At 53.1% G+C, this 27,500-nt stretch overlaps 3 protein-coding genes across 3 annotated transcripts in view; 1 reads left to right on the top strand and 2 right to left on the bottom strand.

Annotated features, from left to right (window-relative positions):
* Positions 1-5,815, bottom strand: part of LOC138363961 (protein PF3D7_1417600-like) — a 13,731-nt gene extending 7,916 nt beyond the window's left edge. The window contains exon 1 of the mRNA XM_069323415.1: positions 5,121-5,815. Coding sequence (XP_069179516.1) covers positions 5,121-5,815 — 695 coding nt within the window. The remainder of the gene's footprint in view (positions 1-5,120) is intronic.
* The window catches only part of LOC123772866 (protocadherin beta-7), a 189,547-nt gene that overhangs the window by 126,805 nt on the left and 35,242 nt on the right, over positions 1-27,500 (bottom strand). The window lies entirely within an intron of this gene.
* On the top strand, positions 16,127-17,620 carry LOC138363960 (involucrin-like). The gene has a single exon (XM_069323414.1). It carries the CDS (start codon positions 16,127-16,129, stop codon positions 17,618-17,620), a length of 1,494 nt encoding a protein of 497 aa, XP_069179515.1.

The raw sequence follows: 27,500 nt of genomic DNA, 5'->3' as shown, positions 1-27,500 counted from the left end.
GTTACCTCCCTGTGAAGATGACCCATGTAGAGAGGTTACCTCCCTGTGAAGATGACCCATGTAGAGAGGTTACCTCCCTGTGAAGATGACCCATGTAGAGAGGTTACCTCCCTGTGAAGATGACCCATGTAGAGAGGTTACCTCCCTGTGAAGATGACCCATGTAGAGAGGTTACCTCCCTGTGAAGATGACCCATGTAGAGAGGTTACCTCCCTGTGAAGATGACCCATGTAGAGAGGTTACCTCCCTGTGAAGATGACCCATGTAGAGAGGTTCCTCCCTGTGAAGATGACCCATGTAGAGAGGTTACCTTTGAGAATTGCCTCTTCAACACAAGCAACACTAAGCCATTGTTAAGATTCCTTGCAAGAAACACTAACGGTGCAAATGATCTGCACTGATTCCAAAGCAGCACTGCAAAGTCTAGTAAAAATCATGTTGAAAATCGACTTGAGAATGGTCAAAAACTTGAGAATGGTCAGAAAATCGACTTGAGAACAATCGACTTGAGAATGGTCAGAAAATCGACTTGAGAACAATCGACTTGAGAATGGTCCAGGACGGACCGAAACGTCGTCGTCTCTTCAATTTCTAGTGTGTGGTCTGGTCATCATGTTGAAAACCTTGCAATCCATAACAAACCCGTCGGCATGCAGCCCACTACAAGCTAACAGATCAAGGTATCGTCAGGTCAGGTGATGCAGACTGCAGACAAACTCTTGAGATCAGGTAGAGGTAAAGCCTCTCCTGAAGGTAAACCCACATTGGAACGTGATTTTCAGAGAGAAAGGATACCTGGTTGGGCTTCCTGGCATGGTAAACTATATAGGAAATATATCTACCCCCTATCCACGTACGTCATACCAGCTTCCCCCCACATGCAGCGCACCCACCTGCTTTGCTCGACCCCTACAGCGGGGGCCCCACACCGTGTAATTAAGGCTACTCAGCTTCCACACGGTGGAAGAGGGGGGAGGGGAGAGGGGGCATGGCCTTGACTGGGGATTTTAGATGTGGGGAACATTGCTCCAATACCCCTACCCCCCTACATCCCCCAGCTACCCATCTCTCCAGCCCCCCCTTCCATATATCAAATTTCACCCTATTCCCCCCCTCCCTAGTGTTTGAAGTAGTCATTAGACAGTATGGCTACGCCCCCCGTACCACGGGCCAGATTCACGAAGCAGTTACGCAAGCACTTACGAACCTGTCCATCTTTTCTCAATCTTTGGCGGCTTTGTTTACAATTATTAAACAGTTAATGAGCTCCGAAGCACCAGGAGGCTGTTTATAACAATAACAACAGTTGATTGGCAAGTTTTCACGCTTGTAAACTGTTTAATAAATGTAACCAAAGCCGTCAAAGATTGAGAAAAGATGTACACGTTCGTAAGTGCTTGCCTAACTGCTTCGTGAATCTGGGGCCCAGGTTCGTAAGTGCTTGCGTAACTGCTTTGTGAATCTACCCCATGGTCCTCATTCTTGGAACTCCATTTTTTTTGAGATATATACAAGAGTTGTTACATTCTTGTAGAGCCACTAGTACGCGTAGCGTTTCGGGCAAGTCCTTAATCCTATGGTCCCTGGAATACGATCCCCTGCCGCGAAGAATCGTTTTTTCATCCAAGTACACATTTTACTGTTGCGTTAAACAGAGGCTACAGTTAAGGAATTGCGCCCAGTAAATCCTCCCCGGCCAGGATACGAACCCATGACATAGCGCTCGCGGAACGCCAGGCGAGTGTCTTACCACTACACCACGGAGACTGCTGCCATATTCATCAACAATTGCAAAAACATAACAAAAGCCACTATCGCAGGCCCTTCACATTCTGTGGAGACAAAGCCTAGATACTGGCGTTATCCCTGACATACTAAAATTGTCACAACTGCAAGAAAAATGACAGGTTGGATAACAAGAACTTTTCACACTAGAGATGCTATACCGATGATGATACTCTTCAAGACGCTAGTGCTCTCTAGAGTGGAGTACTGCTGCACAATGACAGCCCCTTTCAAAGCTGGAGAAATTGCTGACCTGGAGAGCGTGCAGAGATCCTTTACTGCTAGAATCCACTCAGTAAAACATCTAAACTATTGGGACCGACTAAAGAGCCTAAATCTGTATTCTCTTGAGCGCAGGCGGGAGAGATACATAATAATTTACACGTGGAAAATAGTACAGGGTGTTTAATACTACTGCCTAATGTTGTTAAACCCCACTTCGGTGGTTTAATACTCCTTGATAACTTCACCCTGACTTGGGGTTGGATCTGTGAGGAAAGAGGCATTAAGGCCCTAGAGAAAGACGAGAAAGAACCTGGACAAGGGAGTTTGCAACAATCTCTAGCTTCCAGCGCCTCCTTCCCACCTCCAGCCCCTCCTTCCTACCTCTCTGGAGGCCAGATATGGCCTTCAGCCTCCAGGTCTCTCTGGCCTCTCCCAGTGTGTTTACAACAGTTTGTTTACAAATTCATGCACCACGTGGTAGGGTGCAGACCTTCAGCTCCCTCACCCACAATTCCTGGGAACTGGAATGCCCCTTGTCTAGGCCTATGCCCCTTGTCTAGGCCTATGCCCCTTGTCTAGGCCTATGCCCCTTGTCTAGGCCTATGCCCCTTGTCTAGGCCTATGCCCCTTGTCTAGGTCTAATGGGAAGTGGGCCCCCTAGTGATTGGCTTCTTGGACTGCCAGGGGCGTGGACAGAGGACTTAGGGACACAGCTTAATGGTCTGTGCAATTCCTTGAGGAATTCTTGAATGTGACTTAAGCTTTGTACAGGGAACACTGAGTCTTAGTCCAGAGTAAGCTGGATGTACCACCCTCCCTCCCCCCCCCCCTCCATCCGGTCAAAGAAGCTGAGAAAGTAATTGTTTCTTTGTGATTTAATTATTAGAAATTCAGTCCACTGCCAGTTAGGGTTATCTTGAGGTTATCTTGAGATGATTTCGGGGCTTTAGTGTCCCCGCGGCCCGGTCCTCGACCAGGCCTCCACCCCCAGGAAGCAGCCCGTGACAGCTGACTAACACCCAGGTACCTATTTTACTGCTAGGTAACAGGGGGCATAGGGTGAAAGAAACTCTGCCCATTGTTTCTGACCGGCGCCTGGGATCGAACCCCGGACCACAGGATCACAAGCCCAGCGTGCTGTCCGCTCGGCCGACCGGCTACAGCAATCATCATTACGTTAATGAGTCATTATCACCAACTACTTGCCACTACTTATTAAACATCAGCATAATTAGTCTTGTCATTGTAACATCCTGTATAATGACTCTCCTCTCACAGGGGCATGATTCTGGGGCTTGTATTGCTGGGGGGTGACTGTGGAATTGAACTCGGGTTCGTATCTACCTTTTAGGGGTGTGTAAGGATAGATATTGATGATAGAGGTTGGTATTAGTTATCAGGGGGGGAGATACTCATACACCCCCATCCCTTCTCCCCCCCCCTCTCCTATCCTGGTGTTGTCAGAGCGATTGGGCTTTCTTTGAAGCGTCCTGCTTCACCTGCCTCTCTCCTGGGGTCCAGATGCGGTGCTGGGGTCAGTCTGCCTGGGGTCCACCTCCAGGAGCAGTCCTGGGGTCCTTCTGCAGGTGTGGTAATGGGTATATATGAAGTTTAGTGTCTCTTAGCCCCTCAGATATCAGCTCTTCTCTGGCTGTCAGGCAGCTCCCCCCTAAGGGAGGTGCTGAAGGTGTTTGCTCGGGCCCACGAGGGCTTTGTGTACCCATGGGGAGGGGGGAGGGGGAGAGTTTGTTTACATCTACAGGCAAACTGTTTGCATTGGTTTGTTGGTTTCTATGGTGTCCTTGGCTTTCTCTCTGTCTCTGTCTCTCTCTCTGTCTCTCTCTCTCTTTCTGTCTCTGTCTCTCTTTCTGTCTCTCTCTCTCTTTCTGTCTCTGTCTCTCTCTCTCTGTCTCTGTCTCTCTCTTTCTGTCTCTGTCTCTCTGTCTCTGTCTCTCTCTTTCTGTCTCTGTCTCTCTGTCTCTCTCTCTCTCTCTCTCTGTCTCTCTGTCTGTCTGTCTGTCTGTCTGTCTGTCTGTCTGTCTCTCTCTCTCTCTCTCTCTCTCTCTCTCTCTCTCTCTCTCTCTCTCTCTCTCTCTCTCTCTCTCTCTCTCTCTCTCTCTCTGTCTCTCTCTCTCTCTCTGTCTCTCTGTCTCTCTGTCTGTCTGTCTCTCTCTCTCTCTCTCTCTCTCTCTCTCTCTCTCTCTCTCTCTCTCTCTCTCTCTCTCTCTCTCTCTCTCTCTCTCTCTCTCACTTAGTTGTTCATATCGTGTGTGTCCTTGGTATGTCCGTGACGGTGTCCTTGGTATGTCCGTGACGGTGTCCTTGGTATGTCCGTGACGGTGTCCTTGGTATGTCCGTGACGGTGTCCTTGGTATGTCCGTGACGGTGTGTGTCCTTGGCATGTCCGTGACTGTGTGTGTCCTTGGTATGTCCATGACGGTGTCCTTGGTATGTCCGTGACGGTGTGTCCTTGGCATGTCCGTGACGGTGTCCTTAGTATGTCCGTGACGGTGTCCTTGGTATGTCCGTGACGGTGTGTGTCCTTGGTATGTCCGTGACGGTGTCCTTGGCATGTCCGTGACGGTGTCCTTGGTATGTCCGTGACTGTGTGTCCTTGGTATGTCCGTGACGGTGTCCTTGGCATGTCCGTGACGGTGTGTCCTTGGCATGTCCGTGACTGCGTGTCCTTGGTATGTCCGTGACGGTGTCCTTGGTATGTCCGTGACGGTGTGTCCTTGGTATGTCCGTGACTGTGTGTCCTTGGTATGTCCGTGACGGTGTCCTTGGCATGTCCGTGACGGTGTGTCCTTGGCATGTCCGTGACGGTGTGTCCTTGGTATGTCCGTGACTGTGTGTCCTTGGTATGTCCGTGACGGTGTGTCCTTGGTATGTCCGTGACTGTGTGTCCTTGGTATGTCCGTGACGGTGTGTCCTTGGTATGTCCGTGACTGTGTGTTCTTGGTATGTCCGTGACGGCGTGGTGTTGGTATGTCCGTGACGGTGTCCTTGGCATGTCCGTGACTGTGTGTCCTTGGTATGTCCGTGACGGTATGTCCTTGACTGTGTGTTCTTGGTATGTCCGTGACGGCGTGTCCTGGGCATGTCCGTACCGGTGTGTCCTTGGTATGTCCGTGACGGCGTGTCCTGGGCATGTCCGTGACGGCGTGTCCTGGGCATGTCCGTGACGGCGTGTCCTTGGCATGTCCGTGACGGTGTCCTTGGTATGTCCGTGACGGTGGCCTTGGTATGTCCGTGACGGCGTGTCCTTGGCATGTCCGTGACGGCGTGTCCTGGACATGTCCGTGACGGTGTCCTGGGCATGTCCGTGACGGCGTGTCCTTGGCATGTCCGTGACGGTGTCCTTGGTATGTCCGTGACGGTGTCCTTGGTATGTCCGTGACGGCGTGTCCTTGGCATGTCCGTGACGGCGTGTCCTGGGCATGTCCGTGACGGTGTCCTGGGCATGTCCGTGACGGTGTCCTTGGTATATCCGTGACGGTGTGTCCTTGGCATGTCCGTGACGGCGTGTCCTTGGCATGTCCGTGACGGCGTGTCCTTGGCATGTCCGTGACGGTGTCCTTGGTATGTCCGTGACGGCGTGTCCTTGGCATGTCCGTGACGGTGTCCTTGGTATGTCCGTGACGGCGTGTCCTTGGTATGTCCGTGACGGTGTCCTTGGTATATCCGTGACGGTGTGTCCTTGGTATGTCCGTGAAGGTGTGTCCTTGGCATGTCCGTGACGGCGTGTCCTGGGCATGTCCGTGACGGTGTCCTTGGTATGTCCGTGACGGCGTGTCCTTGGCATGTCCGTGACGGCGCGTCCGGGAGAAGTGAGAAGAAGGTATGTAATGCAGACCTGGGCGTAGGAGGGAGGGAGGGTCGTGGAGGGCCTGGGGCAGGCGAGGGAGGGGTTCGTGGGGGGCATGGGGCATGTGGGGAGGGTGAGGGGGGCATGGGGGAGGGTGTGGGGGGCACGGGGCAGGTGTGGGAGGGGTGGGGGGCACGGGGCAGGCGAGGCCACGGCAGTCACCGACCGCCGTATGAGGACAAAGAGTCATGCTCTCGACGTCGACTCCCCGACGTGACGGAATAGTTCAGTCTGCCCTAATACCCGCCTCCGGTCTCTCTCGTCACAGCTATTGTGATGGTGTATAGTGACGCGCTCTTGCTTATTCACGCTCGCACGCACGCACGCACTTGGACTTGATGGTAGAGCGACGGTCTCGCCTCATGCAGGTCGGCGTTCAATCCCCCCGAGACCGTCCACAAGTGGTTGGGCACCATTCCTTTCCCCCCGTCCCATCCCCAAGCCTTATCCTGACCCCTTCCCAGTGCTATATAGTCGTGATGGCTTGGCGCTTTGCCCTGACAGTCTCCCTTTACACACCTAACAGAGGCCTAACTGTTTGTAATCAACTGTTTGTTGATTACAAACAAGAAACAATTACACAATAGTGAAGAAAGAGCCAGAAATGAACTTTGAGAAAGGTAGAACAAATGTAAAATAGACTCAAACCTTTTCATTAAAACCATTAAAAGCAAGCTGAGTACAGAGGCTAAAACCCATAGATTGAGAACGGGGGAACACGACTACTGAGAATGAAATAGAAATGTGTGAAGTGCTAAATAAGTAGTTCCAAAGTGCGTCTGTGCAAAATGAGTATTTCAGAGAGCCGGAGCAAACACCAATCCCAGAACACGCCCTAGAATACACAGAGGCATCTCAAACCCAAGTGGAACAGTTACTCAAGTAACCGAGGGAACCAGGGGAGGGAGCCGGTCGGCCGAGCGGACAGCACGCTGGACTTGTGATCCTGTGGTCCTGGGTTCGATCCCAGGCGCCGGCGAGAAACAACGGGCAGATTTTCTTTCACCCTATGCCCCTGTTACCTAGCAGTAAAATAGGTACCTGGGTGTTAGTCAGCTGTCACGGGCTGCTTCCTGGGGGTGGAGGCCTGGTCGAGGACCGGGCGGCGGGGACACTAAAAGCCCGAAATCATCTCAAGATAACCTCAAGGACGAAATAACGCAGTTAGACCTGTTGGAGTTTCCCCCTGGGTGCTGAGAGAATGTGCAACCGAGTTGAGCATTCCACTCCAATAAATAAAAACATGGTACCAACCTATAGAGGAATCTAGTGGAACCTCTAATTAGTTAAGTACAAAGTTCCCCATTAATGATTCCCGGTCCTGAGATAGGGATGATTTTTTATTATGCACCCCATCCCGTGGGCGATGGTTATCTCCTTGAGGTTATCTTGAGATGATTTCGGGGCTTTTTAGTGTCCCCGCGGCCCGGTCCTCGACCAGGCCTCCACCCCCAGGAAGCAGCCCGTGACAGCTGACTAACACCCAGGTACCCATTTTACTGCTAGGTAACAGGGGCATAGGGTGAAATAAACTCTGCCCATTGTTTCTCGCCGGCGTCTGGGATCGAACCCAGGATCACAAGTCCAGCGTGCTGTCCGCTCGGCCGACCGGCTCCCTGTGGTAAGGGTTACAGAGGCACGTAATGGGAACCGAACCCCTTAGTTCGTTTAAACAAGTGACAGTCTTGAGAGGAATGAATGGAACTTCCCTTAGTTGTCCGCCTCTCTCCTACGTGGAGTGATTACCTTTTTTTCGAACGTTCTGGAAACCTGTTCCAGCGTGGGTAGGGAGGCTGGGAGCCCTTCGTATGGGTCAGTCTGGGACCTTTGTCTTGGAGAGTGTATGGTGTAGGATTAGTCCCAGTGTATGGTGTAGGATTAGTCCCAGTGTATGGTGTAGGATTAGTCCCAGTGTATGGTGAAGGATTAGTCCCAGTGTATGGTGAAGGATTAGTCCCAGTGTATGGTGAAGGATTAGTCCCAGTGTATGGTGAAGGATTAGTCCCAGTGTATGGTGAAGGATTAGTCCCAGTGTATGGTAAAAGATTAGTCCCAGTGTATGGTGAAGGATTAGTCCCAGTGTATGGTGAAGGATTAGTCCCAGTGTATGGTGAAGGATTAGTCCCAGTGTATGGTGAAGGATTAGTCCCAGTGTATGGTGAAGGATTAGTTCCAGTGTATGGTGAAGGATTAGTTCCAGTGTATGGTGAAGGATTAGTTCCAGTGTATAGTGAGGGATTAGTCCCAGTGTATGGTGTAGGATTAGTTCCAGTGTATAGTGAGGGATTAGTCCCAGTGTATGGTGTAGGATTAGTTCCAGTGTATGGTGAAGGATTAGTTCCAGTGTATGGTGTAGGATTAGTCCCAGTGTATGGTGTAGGATTAGTTCCAGTGTATGGTGAAGGATTAGTCCCAGTGTATGGTAAAGGATTAGTTCCAGTGTATGGTGTAGGATTAGTCCCAGTGTATGGTGTAGGATTAGTCCCAGTGTATGGTGAAGGATTAGTCCCAGTGTATGGTGAAGGATTAGTCCCAGTGTATGGTGTAGGATTAGTCCCAGTGTATGGTGAAGGATTAGTCCCAGTGTATGGTGAAGGATTAGTCCCAGTGTATGGTGAAGGATTAGTTCCAGTGTATGGTGAAGGATTAGTTCCAGTGTATGGTGAAGGATTAGTTCCAGTGTATAGTGAGGGATTAGTCCCAGTGTATGGTGTAGGATTAGTTCCAGTGTATAGTGAGGGATTAGTCCCAGTGTATGGTGTAGGATTAGTTCCAGTGTATGGTGAAGGATTAGTTCCAGTGTATGGTGTAGGATTAGTCCCAGTGTATGGTGTAGGATTAGTTCCAGTGTATGGTGAAGGATTAGTCCCAGTGTATGGTAAAGGATTAGTTCCAGTGTATGGTGAAGGATTAGTCCCAGTGTATGGTGAAGGATTAGTTCCAGTGTATGGTGTAGGATTAGTTCCAGTGTATAGTGAAGGATTAGTCCCAGTGTATGGTAAAGGATTAGTTCCAGTGTATGGTGAAGGATTAGTCCCAGTGTATGGTGTAGGATTAGTTCCAGTGTATAGTGAAGGATTAGTTCCAGTGTATGGTGAAGGATTAGTCCCAGTGTATAGTGAGGGATTAGTCCCAGTGTATGGTGTAGGATTAGTCCCAGTGTATGGTAAAGGATTAGTTCCAGTGTATGGTGAAGGATTAGTTCTAGAGTGTATAGTGAGGGATTAGTCCCAGTGTATGGTGTAGGATTAGTCCCAGTGTATAGTGAAGGATTAGTCCCAGTGTATGGTGAAGGATTAGTTCTAGAGTGTATAGTGAGGGATTAGTCCCAGTGTATGGTGTAGGATTAGTCCCAGTGTATGGTGAAGGATTAGTCCCAGTGTATGGTGTAGGATTAGTTCCAGTGTATGGTGAAGGATTAGTTCCAGTGTATGGTGAAGGATTAGTCCCAGTGTATGGTGTAGGGTTAGTTCCAGTGTATGATGAATGATTAGTCCCAGTGTATGGTGAAGGATTACTCACTATACTGGCAGTATACTCACTATACTGGCAGTATACTCACTATACTGGCAGTATACTCACTATACTGGCAGTATACTCACTATACTGGCAGTATACTCACTATACTGGCAGTATACTCACTATACTGGCAGTATACTCACTATACCTCAGGATCACCTATGCCGTTTTTACCTGAAATGAAATAAAATTATTAATTAATAATTTGTTAAGTAATGTAAATGTTAATATAGTTTTTATTTGTTACAGTGTCACTATACCCACACCAGGAGGGCACTATACCCACACCAGGAGGGCACTATACCCACAAAACGAGGGCACTATACCCACACCAGGAGGGGCACTATACCCACACCAGGAGGGGCACTATACCCACACCAGGAGGGCACTATACCCACAAAACGAGGGCACTATACCCACACCAGGAGGGGCACTATACCCACACCAGGAGGGGCACTATACCCACACCAGGAGGGCACTATACCCACACCAGGAGGGAACTATACCCACACCAGGAGGGTCACTATACCCACACCAGGAGGGCACTATACCCACACCAGGAGGGTCACTATACCCACACCAGGAGGGCACTATACCCACAAAACGAGGGCACTATACCCACACCAGGAGGGGCACTATACCCACACCAGGAGGGGCACTATACCCACACCAGGAGGGCACTATACCCACACCAGGAGGGCACTATACCCACACCAGGAGGGCACTATACCCACACCAGGAGGGGCACTATACCCACACCAGGAGGGGCACTATACCCACACCAGGATGGCACTATACCCACAAAACGAGGGCACTATACCCACACCAGGAGGGGCACTATACCCACACCAGGAGGGGCACTATACCCACACCAGGAGGGCACTATACCCACACCAGGAGGGAACTATACCCACACCAGGAGGGTCACTATACCCACACCAGGAGGGCACTATACCCACACCAGGAGGGTCACTATACCCACACCAGGAGGGGCACTATACCCACACCAGGAGGGCACTATACCCACACCAGGAGGGTACTATACCCACACCAGGAGGGTCACTATACCCACACCAGGAGGGGCACTATACCCACACCAGGAGGGCACTATACCCACACCAGGAGGGGCACTATACCCACACCAGGAGGGCACTATACCCACACCAGGAGGGCACAATACCCACACCAGGAGGGCACTATACCCACACCAGGAGGGTCACTATACCCACACCAGGAGGGGCACTATACCCACACCAGGAGGGGCACTATACCCACACCAGGAGGGGCACTATACCCACACACCAGGAGGGGCACTATACCCACACCAGGAGGGCACTATACCCACACCAGGAGGGGCACTATACCCACACCAGGAGGGGCACTATACCCACACCAGGAGGGGCACCATACCCACACACCAGGAGGGGCACTATACCCACACCAGGAGGGTCACTATACCCACACCAGGAGGGGCACTATAACCACACCAGGAGGGCACTATACCCACACCAGGAGGGCACTATACCCACACCAGGAGGGCACTATACCCACACCAGGAGGGCACCATACCCACACACCAGGAGGGCATTATACCCACACCAGGAGGGGCACTATACCCACACCAGGAGGGGCACTATACCCACACCAGGAGGGGCACTATACCCACACCAGGAGGGGTACCATACCCACACCAGGAGGGGCACTATACCTACACCAGGAGGGCACTATACCCACACCAGGAGGGCACTATACCCACACCAGGAGGGCACTATACCCACACCAGGAGGGCACCATACCCACACACCAGGAGGGCATTATACCCACACCAGGAGGGGCACTATACCCACACCAGGAGGGGCACTATACCCACACCAGGAGGGGCACTATACCCACACCAGGAGGGGTACCATACCCACACCAGGAGGGGCACTATACCTACACCAGGAGGGCACTATACCCACACCAGGAGGGCACTATACCCACACCAGGAGGGCACTATACCCACACCAGGAGGGCACTATATCCACACCAGGAGGGCACTATACCCACACCAGGAGGGCACTATACCCACACCAGGAGGGCACTATACCCACACCAGGAGGGCACTATACCCACACCAGGAGGGCACTATACCCACACCAGGAGGGCACCATACCCACACACCAGGAGGGCATTATACCCACACCAGGAGGGGCACTATACCCACACCAGGAGGGGCACTATACCCACACCAGGAGGGGCACTATACCCACACCAGGAGGGGCACTATACCTACACCAGAAGGGTCACCATACAAACACCACAAGACGCCCCATACCCACACCAGAAGGAGCACCATACCCACACCACAAGGGACACCATACCCACACCAGGAGGGCACCATACCCACACCACAAGGGCCACCATATCCACACCACAAGGGGCACCATACCCACACCACAAGGGCCACCATACCCACACCACAAGGCGCCCCATACCCACACCAGAAGGAGCACCATACCCACACCACAAGGGACACCATACCCACACCAGGAGGGCACCATACCCACACCACAAGGGCCACCATATCCACACCACAAGGGGCACCATACCCACACCACAAGGGACACCATACCCACACCAGGACGGAACAAAATCTCACTATGACACTTTGTTTCCAATCTACCAGGTACTCCTTCACCCAATTGAGATTGAACATCCAGCAACCCCAGACGAACGCGAGTTGCAGCAGCCAGTGTAGCCCACTCAGCCTTCTCTCTCCAGCCTTATTTTGGTGAAGTCTTATCAATCTCTGTCGCTGAGGGCCCGCCCTCGGCCCACTGCTCGTCACCTCCACTTTCTCAACTACTGGAACAGGAGGCCTGGTTGACGACCGGGCCGCGGGGACGCTAAGCCCCGGAAGCACCTCAAGGTAACTGGAACATGGTGAATGTTTTACAGATTTGCATCACTCGACCCTGGTCGACGACCGGGCCGCGGGGACGCTAAGCCCCGGAAGCATCTCAAGGTAACCCCTCGTTTTCTATTGCGTCACCTGGGGCCAGATTCACGAAAGGAGTTAGGCAAGCACTTACGAACCTGGGGCCTGATTCACGAAAGCAGTTAGGCAAGCACTTACGAACCTGGGGACAGATTTACGAAAGGAGTTACGCAAGTACTTACGAACCTGGGGCCAGATTCACGAAAGCAGTTATGCAAGCACTTACGAACCTGGGGCCAGATTCACGAAAGGAGTTAGGCAAGCACTTACGAACCAGGGGCCAGATTCATGAAGCAGTTACGCAAGCACTTACGAACCTGTCCATCTTTTCTCAGTCTTTGGCGGCTTTGTTTACAATTATTAAACAGTTAATGAGCTCCGAAGCACCAGGAGGCTGTTTATAACAATAACAACAGTTGATTGGCAAGTTTTCATGCTTGTAAACTGTTTAATAAATGTAACCAAAGCCGTCAAAGATTGAGGAAAGATGTACACGTTCGTAAGTGCTTGCGTAACTGCTTCGTGAATCTGGCCCCTGGTTCGTAAGTGCTTGCGTAAGTGCTTTCGTGAATCTGTCCCGAGGAAGGCTAAGTTGAGGAAGTATACATGATCGAGCTCAAGCTGAGAGAGTCATATACAATCATTTTAAGTACCGATTAAAATGTCTAAATCTGTATTCTCTTGAGCGCAGGCGGGAGAGATACATAATAATTTACACGTGGAAGATATTAGAGGGGCTGGTCCCAAACCTGCACACAGAAATAACATCACATGAGACCAGGAGGCATGGCAGGATGTGCAGGATACCCCCGTTGAAGAGCAGAGGTGCAACAGGTACTCTGAGAGAGAACTATCAACATCAGAGGCCCGAGACTGTTCAACACGCTTCCACTACACATAAGGGACATAACTGGCCGACCCCTCACAGTGTTCAAGAGAGAACTATCAACATCAGAGGCCCGAGACTGTTCAACACGCTTCCACTACACATAAGGGACATAACTGGCCGACCCCTCACAGTGTTCAAGAGAGAACTATCAACATCAGAGGCCCGAGACTGTTCAACACGCTTCCACTACACATAAGGGACATAACTGGCCGACCCCTCACAGTGTTCAAGAGAGAACTATCAACATCAGAGGCCCGAGACTGTTCAACACGCTTCCACTACACATAAGGGACATACTGGCCGACCCCTCACAGTGTTCAAGAGAGAACTATCAACATCAGAGGCCCGAGACTGTTCAACACGCTTCCACTACACATAAGGGACATAACTGGCCGACCCCTCACAGTGTTCAAGAGAGAACTATCAACATCAGAGGCCCGAGACTGTTCAACACGCTTCCACTACACATAAGGGACATAACTGGCCGACCCCTCACAGTGTTCAAGAGAGAACTATCAACATCAGAGGCCCGAGACTGTTCAACACGCTTCCACTACACATAAGGGACATAACTGGCCGACCCCTCACAGTGTTCAAGAGAGAACTATCAACATCAGAGGCCCGAGACTGTTCAACACGCTTCCACTACACATAAGGGACATAACTGGCCGACCCCTCACAGTGTTCAAGAGAGAACTATCAACATCAGAGGCCCGAGACTGTTCAACACGCTTCCACTACACATAAGGGACATAACTGGCCGACCCCTCACAGTGTTCAAGAGAGAACTATCAACATCAGAGGCCCGAGACTGTTCAACACGCTTCCACTACACATAAGGGACATAACTGGCCGACCCCTCACAGTGTTCAAGAGAGAACTATCAACATCAGAGGCCCGAGACTGTTCAACACGCTTCCACTACACATAAGGGACATAACTGGCCGACCCCTCACAGTGTTCAAGAGAGAACTATCAACATCAGAGGCCCGAGACTGTTCAACACGCTTCCACTACACATAAGGGACATAACTGGCCGAACCCTCACAGTGTTCAAGAGAGAACTATCAACATCAGAGGCCCGAGACTGTTCAACACGCTTCCACTACACATAAGGGACATAACTGGCCGACCCCTCACAGTGTTCAAGAGAGAACTATCAACATCAGAGGCCCGAGACTGTTCAACACGCTTCCACTACACATAAGGGACATAACTGGCCGACCCCTCACAGTGTTCAAGAGAGAACTATCAACATCAGAGGCCCGAGACTGTTCAACACGCTTCCACTACACATAAGGGACATAACTGGCCGACCCCTCACAGTGTTCAAGAGAGAACTATCAACATCAGAGGCCCGAGACTGTTCAACACGCTTCCACTACACATAAGGGACATAACTGGCCGACCCCTCACAGTGTTCAAGAGAGAACTATCAACATCAGAGGCCCGAGACTGTTCAACACGCTTCCACTACACATAAGGGACATAACTGGCCGACCCCTCACAGTGTTCAAGAGAGAACTATCAACATCAGAGGCCCGAGACTGTTCAACACGCTTCCACTACACATAAGGGACATAACTGGCCGACCCCTCACAGTGTTCAAGAGAGAACTATCAACATCAGAGGCCCGAGACTGTTCAACACGCTTCCACTACACATAAGGGACATAACTGGCCGACCCCTCACAGTGTTCAAGAGAGAACTATCAACATCAGAGGCCCGAGACTGTTCAACACGCTTCCACTACACATAAGGGACATAACTGGCCGACCCCTCACAGTGTTCAAGAGAGAACTATCAACATCAGAGGCCCGAGACTGTTCAACACGCTTCCACTACACATAAGGGACATAACTGGCCGACCCCTCACAGTGTTCAAGAGAGAACTATCAACATCAGAGGCCCGAGACTGTTCAACACGCTTCCACTACACATAAGGGACATAACTGGCCGACCCCTCACAGTGTTCAAGAGAGAACTCATACGTCAGGCTGCGAGCAACCGCGTCCAACAGCCTGGTAGACCAGTCCAGATGACCTGATCGAGGACCGGGCCGCAAGGCCGTTGACCCCCGGAAGCTACACAAGATAGCTAACCCTCGACCTCACTCCCCCAAACAGGTCGTTCCCAAAAACTAATAACATCAGAGGTCCCAAGACAGAGCCTTGTGGGACCCACCCACTTGTTCCACTCCTCAGGCACCAAACCTCCTCTCTCACCACTGTGGCTCTTTGTTTTCCGTCCTGTAGATACTCCCTTACCCCAGTTCAGTGTATTAAATCCCCAGTTACCCCAGCCTGGGTCTCCATCTTGACCAGCAGTCTGTGGACAACTGGCCAGCATGTGGTTATCTTGAGGTTATCTTGAGATGATTTCGGGGCTTTAGTGTCCCCGCGGCCCGGTCCTCGACCAGGCCTCAACCCCCAGGAAGCAGCCTGTGACAGCTGACTAACTCCCAGGTACCTATTTACTGCTAGGTAACAGGGGCATTCAGGGTGAAAGAAACTTTGCCCATTTGTTTCTGCCTCGTGCGGGGAATCGAACCCGCGCCACAGAATTACGAATCCTGCGCGCTATCCACCAGGATAGCGGCCAGCATGAGGTGGCGAGCATGTGGTGGCGAGTATGAGGTGGCCAGCATGTGGTGGCGAACATGAGGTAGCCAGCATGATGTGGCCCGCATGAGAGAGGGCTGGAGGTCCCAACATACCGTCACACACCACTGGCGCCTAACCTGACCTTTTATCTCAAACTGTAACTCCATTTTACCTTTCCAATGTCTGACAATGTATTTATTTTTTTCATATGTGACACAGATCTTGAACGACAAGTTCAGGAGTCCACCAATACGGTGATGACGGGGTTTCCCGAGCACCAGCAGGAGGTGTGTGGTGTGTACGAGCACCAGCAGGAGGTGTGTGGTGTGTACGAGCACCAGCGGGAGGTGTGTGGTGTGTACGTGCACCAGCAGGAGGTGTGTGGTGTGTACGAGCACCAGCGGGGGGTGTGTAGTGTGTACGAGCAACAGCGGGAGGTGTGTGGTGTGTACGAGCACCAGCGGGAGGTGTGTGGTGTGTACGAGCACCAGCAGGAGGTGTGTGGTGTGTACGAGCACCAGCGGGGGGTGTGTGGTGTGTACGAGCAACAGCGGGAGGTGTGTGGTGTGTACGAGCACCAGCGGGAGGTGTGTGGTGTGTACGAGCACCAGCAGGAGGTGTGTGGTGTGTACGAGCACCAGCGGGAGGTGTCGGGTGTGTACGAGCACCAGCGGGAGGTGTGTGGTGTGTACGAGCAACAGCGGGAGATGTGTGGTGTGTACGAGCACCAGCGGGAGGTGTGTGGTGTGTACGAGCAACAGCGGGAGATGTGTGGTGTGTACGAGCAACAGCGGGAGGTGTGTGGTGTGTACGAGCACCAGCGGGAGGTGTGTGGTGTGTACGAGCACCAGCAGGAGGTGTGTGGTGTGTACGAGCACCAGCGGGGGGTGTGTGGTGTGTACGAGCAACAGCGGGAGGTGTGTGGTGTGTACGAGCACCAGCAGGAGGTGTGTGGTGTGTACGAGCACCAGCGGGAGGTGTCGGGTGTGTACGAGCAACAGCGGGAGGTGTGTGGTGTGTACGAGCACCAGCGGGAGGTGTGTGGTGTGTACGAGCACCAGCGGGAGGTGTGTGGTGTGTACGAGCACCAGTGGGAGGTGTGTGGTGTGTACGAGCACCAGCGGGAGGTGTGTGGTGTGTACGAGCACCAGCAGGAGGTGTGTGGTGTGTACGAGCACCAGCGGGAGGTGTCGGGTGTGTACGAGCACCAGCGGGAGGTGTGTGGTGTGTACGAGCAACAGCGGGAGATGTGTGGTGTGTACGAGCACCAGCGGGAGGTGTGTGGTGTGTACGAGCAACAGCGGGAGATGTGTGGTGTGTACGAGCAACAGCGGGAGGTGTGTGGTGTGTACGAGCACCAGCGGGAGGTGTGTGGTGTGTACGAGCACCAGCAGGAGGTGTGTGGTGTGTACGAGCACCAGCGGGAGGTGTGTGGTGTGTACGAGCACCAGCGGGAGGTGTCTGGTGTGTACGAGCAACAGCGGGAGATGTGTGGTGTGTACGAGCACCAGCGGGAGGTGTGTGGTGTGTACGAGCACCAGCGGGAGGTGTGTGGTGTGTACGAGCACCAGCGGGAGGTGTGTGGTGTGTACGAGCACCAGTGGGAGGTGTGTGGTGTGTACGAGCACCAGCAGGAGGTGTGTGGTGTGTACGAGCAACAGCGGGAGGTGTGTGGTGTGTACGAGCACCAGCGGGAGGTGTGTGGTGTGTACGAGCAACAGCGGGAGATGTGTGACGTTCCCGAGTGCTAGCAGGATATATGTGTATGGATTTCCGGAGCGTCAGTGGGACTTGTGTGGTGCAGTAGGCCAAGTAGCAAAGTGTTCCTGAGCATCAGCAGGAGCAACAAGGGTGTTTTACATCTTCCTGGGCAACAAACGGTGGTAGACCTCCCCCCACACCCACCATGGGCTGCTAGCCCACACCCCACACCCACCATGGGCTGCTAGCCCACACCCCACACCCACCATGGGCTGCTAGACCACACCCCACACCCACCATGGGCTGGTGGCCCACACCCCACACCCACCATGGGCTGCTAGACCACACCCCACACCCACCATGGGCTGCTAGCCCACACCCCACACCCACCATGGGCTGGTAGACCTCCCCCCACACCCACCATGGGCTGCTAGACCACACCCCACACCCACCATGGGCTGCTAGCCCACACCCCACACCCACCATGGGCTGCTAGCCCCCCCACCCACACCCACCATGGGCTGCTAGACCACACCCCACACCCACCATGGGCTGCTAGCCCACACCCCACACCCACCATGGGCTGCTAGCCCACACCCCACACTCACCATGGGCTGCTAGACCACACCCCACACCCACCATGGGCTGCTAGACCACACCCCACACTCACCATGGGCTGCTAGACCACACCCCACACCCACCATGGGCTGCTAGACCACACCCCACACCCACCATGGGCTGCTAGACCACACCCCACACCCACCATGGGCTGCTAGCCCACACCCCCCCCCACCATGGGCTGCTAGACCACACCCCACACCCACCATGGGCTGGTAGACCTCCCCCCACACCCACCATGGGCTGCTAGCCCACACCCCACACCCACCATGGGCTGCTAGACCACACCCCACACCCACCATGGGCTGCTAGACCACACCCCACACCCACCATGGGCTGCTAGACCACACCCCACACCCACCATGGGCTGCTAGCCCACACCCCACACCCACCATGGGCTGCTAGCCCCCCCACCCACACCCACCATGGGCTGCTAGCCCACACCCCAAACCCACCATGGGCTGCTAGACCACACCCCACACCCACCATGGGCTGCTAGCCCCCCCACCCACACCCACCATGGGCTGCTAGACCACACCCCACACCCACCATGGGCTGCTAGCCCACACCCCACACCCACCATGGGCTGCTAGACCACACCCCACACCCACCATGGGCTGCTAGACCACACCCCACACCCACCATGGGCTGCTAGACCACACCCCACACCCACCATGGGCTGCTAGCCCACACCCCACACCCACCATGGGCTGCTAGCCCCCCCACCCACACCCACCATGGGCTGCTAGCCCACCCCCCCCCCCCCCCCCCCCACCATGTGACGCAGGAGTAGCATTGCACAAATCATAAATGCACACCTTCTGACACTATATTTTTATCTATCAATTTCAACACAACACACTCATGGATGGTTGAGTGTGTGTCAGGGATAGTTGAGTGCTTCGGGGAGTGTGTGTGTCACCCGACACACTCAAAACTTCCAAGCAGCACGGTCTATGGCGAACCCGTAGCGGACTGGCACAGGAGCAGCGCTGGAACTTGGAGGATTGCGTGACAGGAGCGCCAGGCGTCACCCTCCTGTCACGCTTAGGTAATGGTGACTGTTTGGGCGCCATAAGGGTGACAACACTGAAAAAACCACTGATTTACACTTCTCAAGGTTACCTCAGAGCTCTCTCCTACACCCCAGGGAGACTCAGTATACTGTATACTGACACAGTATACTGTCTTGGGTTTAGCAAGGTATACTGTGTCACTACACCTGTGTCACCTGCTACACTACACTAACCAGCAGTATACCCTGCTACACTGACCAGCAGTATACCCTGCTACACTGACCAGTAGTATACCCAATAACAATACACTAACAGTATAATAGCGCACAAATGCCCTTATCCTAACCAACCAGAGAACCCAAAACAGAAAACGGGCCAGTTCGACACAATCCCCAACCCTCTACCATTTTCTAACACGACAATTTTCAGCCTTAGATAAGCCTATACGTCAAAATACGTCCTTCTATGAGGTCGGGTTGTACCCCTGAGTGGAGTGAAAGTCATATGATCGACTCAGACCTGAGCTGACCCAGGATCGAGCCCCCTCGGGCCAGGCATGACCAGTACTCTAGGAGAAAGTATTAATTGAGACGTGTTTAACGTACGTCAGACCACTCAGCTGCTAGGTATCGAACCCTAGGTGTTGGTGTTGTGGTTTGGGTGATACCAGTGTAAGTGGTGGTGTAACACTAGGGTACAGTGGTGTAACACCAGCCAACACCGCTGTAACACCAGCCAACACCGCTGTAACACCAGCCAACACTGCTGTAACACCAGCCAACACTGCTGTAACACCAGCCAACACCGCTGTAACACCAGCCAACACTGGTGTAACACCAGCCAACACCGCTGTAACACCAGCCAACACCGCTGTAACACCAGCCAACACTCGTGTAACACCAGCCAACACCGCTGTAACACCAGCCAACACTGGTGTAACACCAGCCAACACTGGTGTAACACCAGCCAACACCGCTGTAACACCAGCCAACACCGCTGTAACACCAGCCAACACTGCTGTAACACCAGCCAACACCTCTGTAACACCAGCCAACACTGCTGTAACACCAGCCAACACTGCTGTAACACCAGCCAACACTGCTGTAACACCAGCCAACACCGCTGTAACACCAGCCAACACCGCGGTAACACCAGCCAACACCGCTGTAACACCAGCCAACACTGGTGTAACACCAGCCAACACTGGTGTAACACCAGCCAACACCGCTGTAACACCAGCCAACACCGGTGTAACACCAGCCAACACTGCTGTAACACCAGCCAACACCGCTGTAACACCAGCCAACACTGGTGTAACACCAGCCAACACTGCTGTAACACCAGCCAACATTGCTGTAACACCAGCCAACACCGCTGTAACACCAGCCAACACTGGTGTAACACCAGCCAACACTGGTGTAACACCAGCCAACACCGCTGTAACACCAGCCAACACCGGTGTAACACCAGCCAACACTGCTGTAACACCAGCCAACACTGCTGTAACACCAGCCAACACCGCTGTAACACCAGCCAACACTGGTGTAACACCAGCCAACACTGCTGTAACACCAGCCAACATTGCTGTAACACCAGCCAACACCGCTGTAACACCAGCCAACACCGCTGTAACACCAGCCAACACCGGTGTAACACCAGCCAACACTGGTGTAACACCAGCCAACACTGGTGTAACACCAGCCAACACTGGTGTAACACCAGCCAACACTGGTGTAACACCAGCCAACACTGGTGTAACACCAGCCAACACTGGTGTAACACCAGCCAACACCGCTGTAACACCAGCCAACACCGCTGTAACACCAGCCAACACTGCTGTAACACCAGCCAACACTGCTGTAACACCAGCCAACACTGCTGTAACACCAGCCAACACCGCTGTAACACCAGCCAACACTGGTGTAACACCAGCCAACACTGGTGTAACACCAGCCAACACTGCTGTAACACCAGCCAACACCGCTGTAACACCAGCCAACACTGCTGTAACACCAGCCAACACTGGTGTAACACCAGCCAACACTGGTGTAACACCAGCCAACACTGGTGTAACACCAGCCAACACCGCTGTAACACCAGCCAACACTGGTGTAACACCAGCCAACACCGCTGTAACACCAGCCAACACTGGTGTAACACCAGCCAAAACTGGTGTAACACCAGCCAACACTGGTGTAACACCAGCCAACACTGGTGTAACACCAGCCAACACTGGTGTAACACCAGCCAACACTGGTGTAACACCAGCCAACACCGCTGTAACACCAGCCAACACCGCTGTAACACCAGCCAACACTGATGTAACACCAGCCAACACCGCTGTAACACCAGTCAACACCGCTGTAACACCAGTCAACACCGCTGTAACACCAGCCAACACTGCTGTAACACCAGCCAACACTGATGTAACACCAGCCAACACTGGTGTAACACCAGCCAACACCGCTGTAACACCAGCCAACACCGCTGTAACACCAGCCAACACCGCTGTAACACCAGCCAACACCGCTGTAACACCAGCCAACACCGCTGTAACACCAGCCAACACCGCTGTAACACCAGCCAACACCGCTGTAACACCAGCCAACACTGCTGTAACAACAGCCAACACCGCTGTAACACCAGCCAACACCGCTGTAACAACAGCCAACACCGCTGTAACACCAGCCAACACCGCTGTAACACCAGCCAACACCGCTGTAACACCAGCCAACACCGCTGTAACACCAGCCAACACCGCTGTAACACCAGCCAACACCGCTGTAACACCAGCCAACACTGCTGTAACACCAGCCAACACCGCTGTAACACCAGCCAACACCGCTGTAACACCAGCCAACACCGCTGTAACACCAGCCAACACCGCTGTAACACCAGCCAACACCGCTGTAACACCAGCCAACACCGCTGTAACACCAGCCAACACCGCTGTAACACCAGCCAACACCGCTGTAACACCAGCCAACACCGCTGTAACACCAGCCAACACCGCTGTAACACCAGCCAACACCGCTGTAACACCAGCCAACACCGCTGTAACACCAGCCAACACCGCTGTAACACCAGCCAACACCGCTGTAACACCAGCCAACACCGCTGTAACACCAGCCAACACCGCTGTAACACCAGCCAACACCGCTGTAACACCAGCCAACACTGCTGTAACACCAGCCAACACCGCTGTAACACCAGCCAACACCGCTGTAACACCAGCCAACACCGCTGTAACACCAGCCAACACCGCTGTAACACCACAGTCACACACGCTCTGTGAGCAACAAAGTATTACAAGGGTAACGTTAAACACTTTCCTTTTCTTTTACGTTGAGAGACACGCGAGGCGCCGCGTTGAAGGAGGTTTTGAAAGCTCTTAACCCGGCAACTGCGCCGTCACTTCAGACGCGCTACGTCTGCCCTGACGCAGCGCCTCTTTCCCTGCGTCGTCGTCACCCCATCCACTCTTGCTACGTCAACTTTTGCGTCACTTTTTGTTAAACACGACAACATTATCGTTTTTTTTTTTGAGCGTCTGTAGCAAGACGGAGCCTGGAGCGTCTTGCTCAAACTGTTGGTGTTTGGTAACAATAAGAGTGAGCAAAGAGAGAGTTGGGAGGCGTTTTGTGGTGACTCTTGGGGCCTCTGGGGTCAGCTCTTATGGCGGTTATATCACGTCTTCTCGCACTCACACCGTCACAACTCTGGCGTCACATTCCTGTGGTCACATCTCTGGAGGTTATGAAGAACTCTCTCGACTCCAAACTGAGGTCCTAAAAAACAAAACAGACAACGTTTCGATCAATCAATCAATCGACTTGAGAATGGTCCAGGACGGACCGAAATGTCGTAGTCCCTTCTCCTTCTAGTGTGTGGTCTGGTCAACGTACTTTAGCCACGTTATTGTGACTCATCGCCTGCAAAATAGACAATTATCTATGCCGTTATATGCTCACTCGGGGACTGTCAGCCCCTATGATGTCAATATATAGGCAAGACAACTTCTCTTTTTCAAGGAGCCTGACAATGCTCTACCAGAGAACCCTATAATTTCTCCACACAACTAGACCATCACCAGCGATGTAGTCATCAACAAATCTTCATGTGGACCTTTTCGGAATTTCACCACTTTCCTTATTCTGTACGGAAGTCTTACTTGCAAGATTTCTTCTCACTTCATGTTTGCAATACCTCTCCTCGTGTCGTTCCTCCCTTGCACCGCATGGAGGCTCCGGTTGCAGAGTTTTGCAAGACCTTGACCCACTTGGTAAAGGCTTCTAACCCTCCTACGGTTATGAAACACCTTTTCCATGCACACTTTTCTTCATCCCTCACGTTCCACTGCACTACTCACTGACGGGGTCTAAGTCTGCCGGCGATGTAGGTTACTCTGTTGTATTTCTTGACCAAACATGAGCCGCCTGCCTCCTGATCTTCCCCGCTGAGTTTTAGGCAACCTTGTGTGCTCTTCGTCAACTGCTTTCCCGACGTCAATATTCCTATCTCATTGTGGTCGACTCCCGCCGTGCCCTCAGGCCTATTCATCCGGTGGTGGTCGAGAGTGGTAGAGATTCAACATTGGCAGTTTCTTATCTCCAGCAGATTTAAGACCGGGGTTGTGCTGGGTTGTCAGCCATATTGGTGTAGTCTTCAATGAACCTGCGGACGCTGCCGCTGACCAAGCCGTCCGCACTTGTCCTGTTTCCCGAAGAGGGCAAAAATAAGGACAGGTTCCCCCCCGAACAGTTCTACCTAGTCATTCATTCCTCAATCCGCGAAGTCTGAGGATACAGCTAACTGCGCACTCTCAAAGGTAACATATCCCCTTGGTCCTCCTATCACCATAGTAGACGATGGGAAATGGCTCTGGCTAGGTTACATATTGGCCATGCATACTTATAACTGGTGGACATTTGATGAAATGCCGCCCTGCTCGTTATTGACTAAACTGCATTGTTCCTCTTACAGTCATGCAACTCCTTGTGGAATGTCCTGATTTACAGGACGATCATTATATCTGTTGCTTTCTTAATGTCCCTTGACGGAATCTCTCGCGCTCGCTCGCTCTCTCTCTCTCTCTCTCTCTCTCTCTCTCTCTCTCTCTCTCTCTCTCTCTCTCAACACCCCCACAAGACACAATAGGGGGAGGAGGAAGGGAAGTGGTGAAGAGCTCATCAAAGGCGGCTTCTCGTTCGCGCCAATTGACGGCTGACAATGGTGTCAAGCCCTCCCTCCCTCTCAGGAATGTCTCCACTTACCCTACATCTACTACTGTGTTGACATAGTTCAGCTTTACCTCTATCTTTCTCTCTGTCTCTCTCTCTCTCTCTCTCTCTCTCTCTCTCTCTCTCTCTCTCTCTCTCTCTCTCTCTCTCTCTCTCTCTGTCTCTCTCTCTCTCTCTCTCTCTCTCTCTCTCTCTCTCTCTCTCTCTCTCTCTCTCTCTCTCTCTCTCTCTCTCTCTCTCTCTCTCTCTCTCTTTACATATCTAATGCCTGCTGAACTTTGTAATTATCTAAATGTTGCAGCACTGGAGCCAGGTGCATGTACTGCGGGGTAAATCCAATACGGGCTCACCATAGACCGTGCTACTTGTAACTTTTTGTCTAAAAAAAATTCTAAAACATTTTATTAAGTTCTTAATACATTTTTCTTAAGACTTGTATCAACTATGTAATGTATGGGATGTAATTATAACCTGAGCTTGTTAGAGCAACCTTAATCACCTTCAGTAGTTGAGTGCCCCAATTGACTGTGATGTTTGAGTTATTTCAACAAATGTGGGTGTCTACGGCTGAGTGGACAGCGCTCGGGATTCGTAGTCCTGAGATTCCGAGTTTGATCCCCCGGCGCAGGCGGAAACAAATGAGCCGAGCTTCTTTCACCCTGATGCCCCCCTGTTCACCAAGCAGTAAATAGGTACCAGGGAGTTAGACAGCTGCCACGGGCTGCTTCCTGGGAGGTGTGTAACAAAAAGGAGGCCTGGTCGAGGACCGGATGTCTTCCTCTGCTTGTTGCTATGTCTAACCCGTAGTTCCACTGTAGTTTATTGCCAATTCAAGTTAGTATATTGCACCATAGAGAAATGAAATGATTGTTGCATTCCTCACCATTCCTTTATGGGAGCCGGTCGGCCGAGCGGACAGCACACTGGACTTGTGATCCTGAGGTCCCGGGTTCGATCCCAGACGCCTGGGATCGAATGGTCCGTCCTGGACCATTCTGAAGGACCACACACTAGAAGGTGAAGGGACGACGACGTTTCGGTCCGTCCTGGACCATTCTGAAGGACCACACACTAGAAGGTGAAGGGACGACGACGTTTCGGTCCGTCCTGGACCATTCTCAAGTCGATTGTGGTCATTGAGAATGGTCCAGGACGGACCGAAACGTCGTCGTCCCTTCACCTTCTAGTGTGTAATCTGGTCAACCTACATCAGCCACGTTATTGTGACTCCTCGCCTGCATATGGAGTGATCTCTTAACCAGCGGGTCTCCAAACATGTTGTTCCAAGTCCCTGGTGATTTGTTGTGGTAGTCTGATAGTTAGTGGTTGGCTCACTAGTTCATGGAACTCCTTAGAGGTTAAGGAATATCTTTGCTCCCTCACTCTAAGGTAACGTTGGGGAGAGGGAGCATCTTCCCCTAGAAGGGAGGGGGCGTCTGGCCTGAGAGGGAGAGAGAGAGAGAGAGCCCCACAGGTGATGGAAAGTTAACTTTCTTTACCCTAGCTCCTGGGCCAGCCCTCCCTCCCCCCCTCCCCCTACCCTAGGAGGACGGGGGTGTCGGGTGCTGGGACACTGAGACAGCTGGGTGCTGGGACACTGAGACAGCTGGGTGCTGGGACACTGAGACAGCTGGGTGCTGGGACACTGAGACAGCTGGGTGCTGGGACACTGAGACAGCTGGGTGCTGGGACACTGAGACAGCTGGGTGCTGGGACACTGAGACAGCTGGGTGCTGGGACACTGAGACAGCTGGGTGCTGGGACACTGAGACAGCTGGGTGCTGGGACACTGAGACAGCTGGGTGCTGGGACACTGAGACAGCTGGGTGCTGGGACACTGAGACAGCTGGGTGCTGGGACACTGAGACAGCTGGGTGCCGGGACACTGAGACAGCTGGGTGCTGGGACACTGAGACAGCTGGGTGCTGGGACACTGAGACAGCTGGGTGCTGGGACACTGAGACAGCTGGGTGCCGGGACACTGAGACAGCTGGGTGCTGGGACACTGAGACAGCTGGGTGCTGGGACACTGAGACAGCTGGGTGCTGGGACACTGAGACAGCTGGGTGCTGGGACACTGAGACAGCTGGGTGCCGGGACACTGAGACAGCTGGGTGCTGGGACACTGAGACAGCTGGGTGCTGGGACACTGAGACAGCTGGGTGCTGGGACACTGAGACAGCTGGGTGCCGGGACACTGAGACAGCTGGGTGCTGGGACACTGAGACAGCTGGGTGCTGGGACACTGAGACAGCTGGGTGCTGGGACACTGAGACAGCTGGGTGCCGGGACACTGAGACAGCTGGGTGCTGGGACACTGAGACAGCTGGGTGCTGGGACACTGAGACAGCTGGGTGCTGGGACACTGAGACAGCTGGGTGCCGGGACACTGAGACAGCTGGGTGCTGGGACACTGAGACAGCTGGGTGCTGGGACACTGAGACAGCTGGGTGCTGGGACACTGAGACAGCTGGGTGCTGGGACACTGAGACAGCTGGGTGCCGGGACACTGAGACAGCTGGGTGCTGGGACACTGAGACAGCTGGGTGCTGGGACACTGAGACAGCTGGGTGCTGGGACACTGAGACAGCTGGGTGCTGGGACACTGAGACAGCTGGGTGCCGGGACACTGAGACAGCTGGGTGCTGGGACACTGAGACAGCTGGGTGCTGGGACACTGAGACAGCTGGGTGCCGGGACACTGAGACAGCTGGGTGCTGGGACACTGAGACAGCTGGGTGCCGGGACACTGAGACAGCTGGGTGCTGGGACACTGAGACAGCTGGGTGCTGGGACACTGAGGACAGCTGGGTGCTGGGACACTGAGACACTGAGACAGCTGGGTGCTGGGACACTGAGACAGCTGGGTGCCGGGACACTGAGACAGCTGGGTGCTGGGAGCACTGAGACAGCTGGGTGCTGGGACACTGAGACAGCTGGGTGCCGGGGACACTGAGACAGCTGGGTGCTGGGACACTGAGACAGCTGGGTGCTGGGACACTGAGACAGCTGGGTGCTGGGACACTGAGACAGCTGGGTGCTGGGACACTGAGACA

Source organism: Procambarus clarkii, chromosome 12 (genome assembly GCF_040958095.1).
Source record: "Procambarus clarkii isolate CNS0578487 chromosome 12, FALCON_Pclarkii_2.0, whole genome shotgun sequence".
Lineage (NCBI taxonomy): Eukaryota > Metazoa > Arthropoda > Malacostraca > Decapoda > Cambaridae > Procambarus > Procambarus clarkii.
The sequence above is the reverse complement of the archived record's forward strand: the minus strand, read 5'-3'. Positions and strand labels throughout refer to the sequence as shown.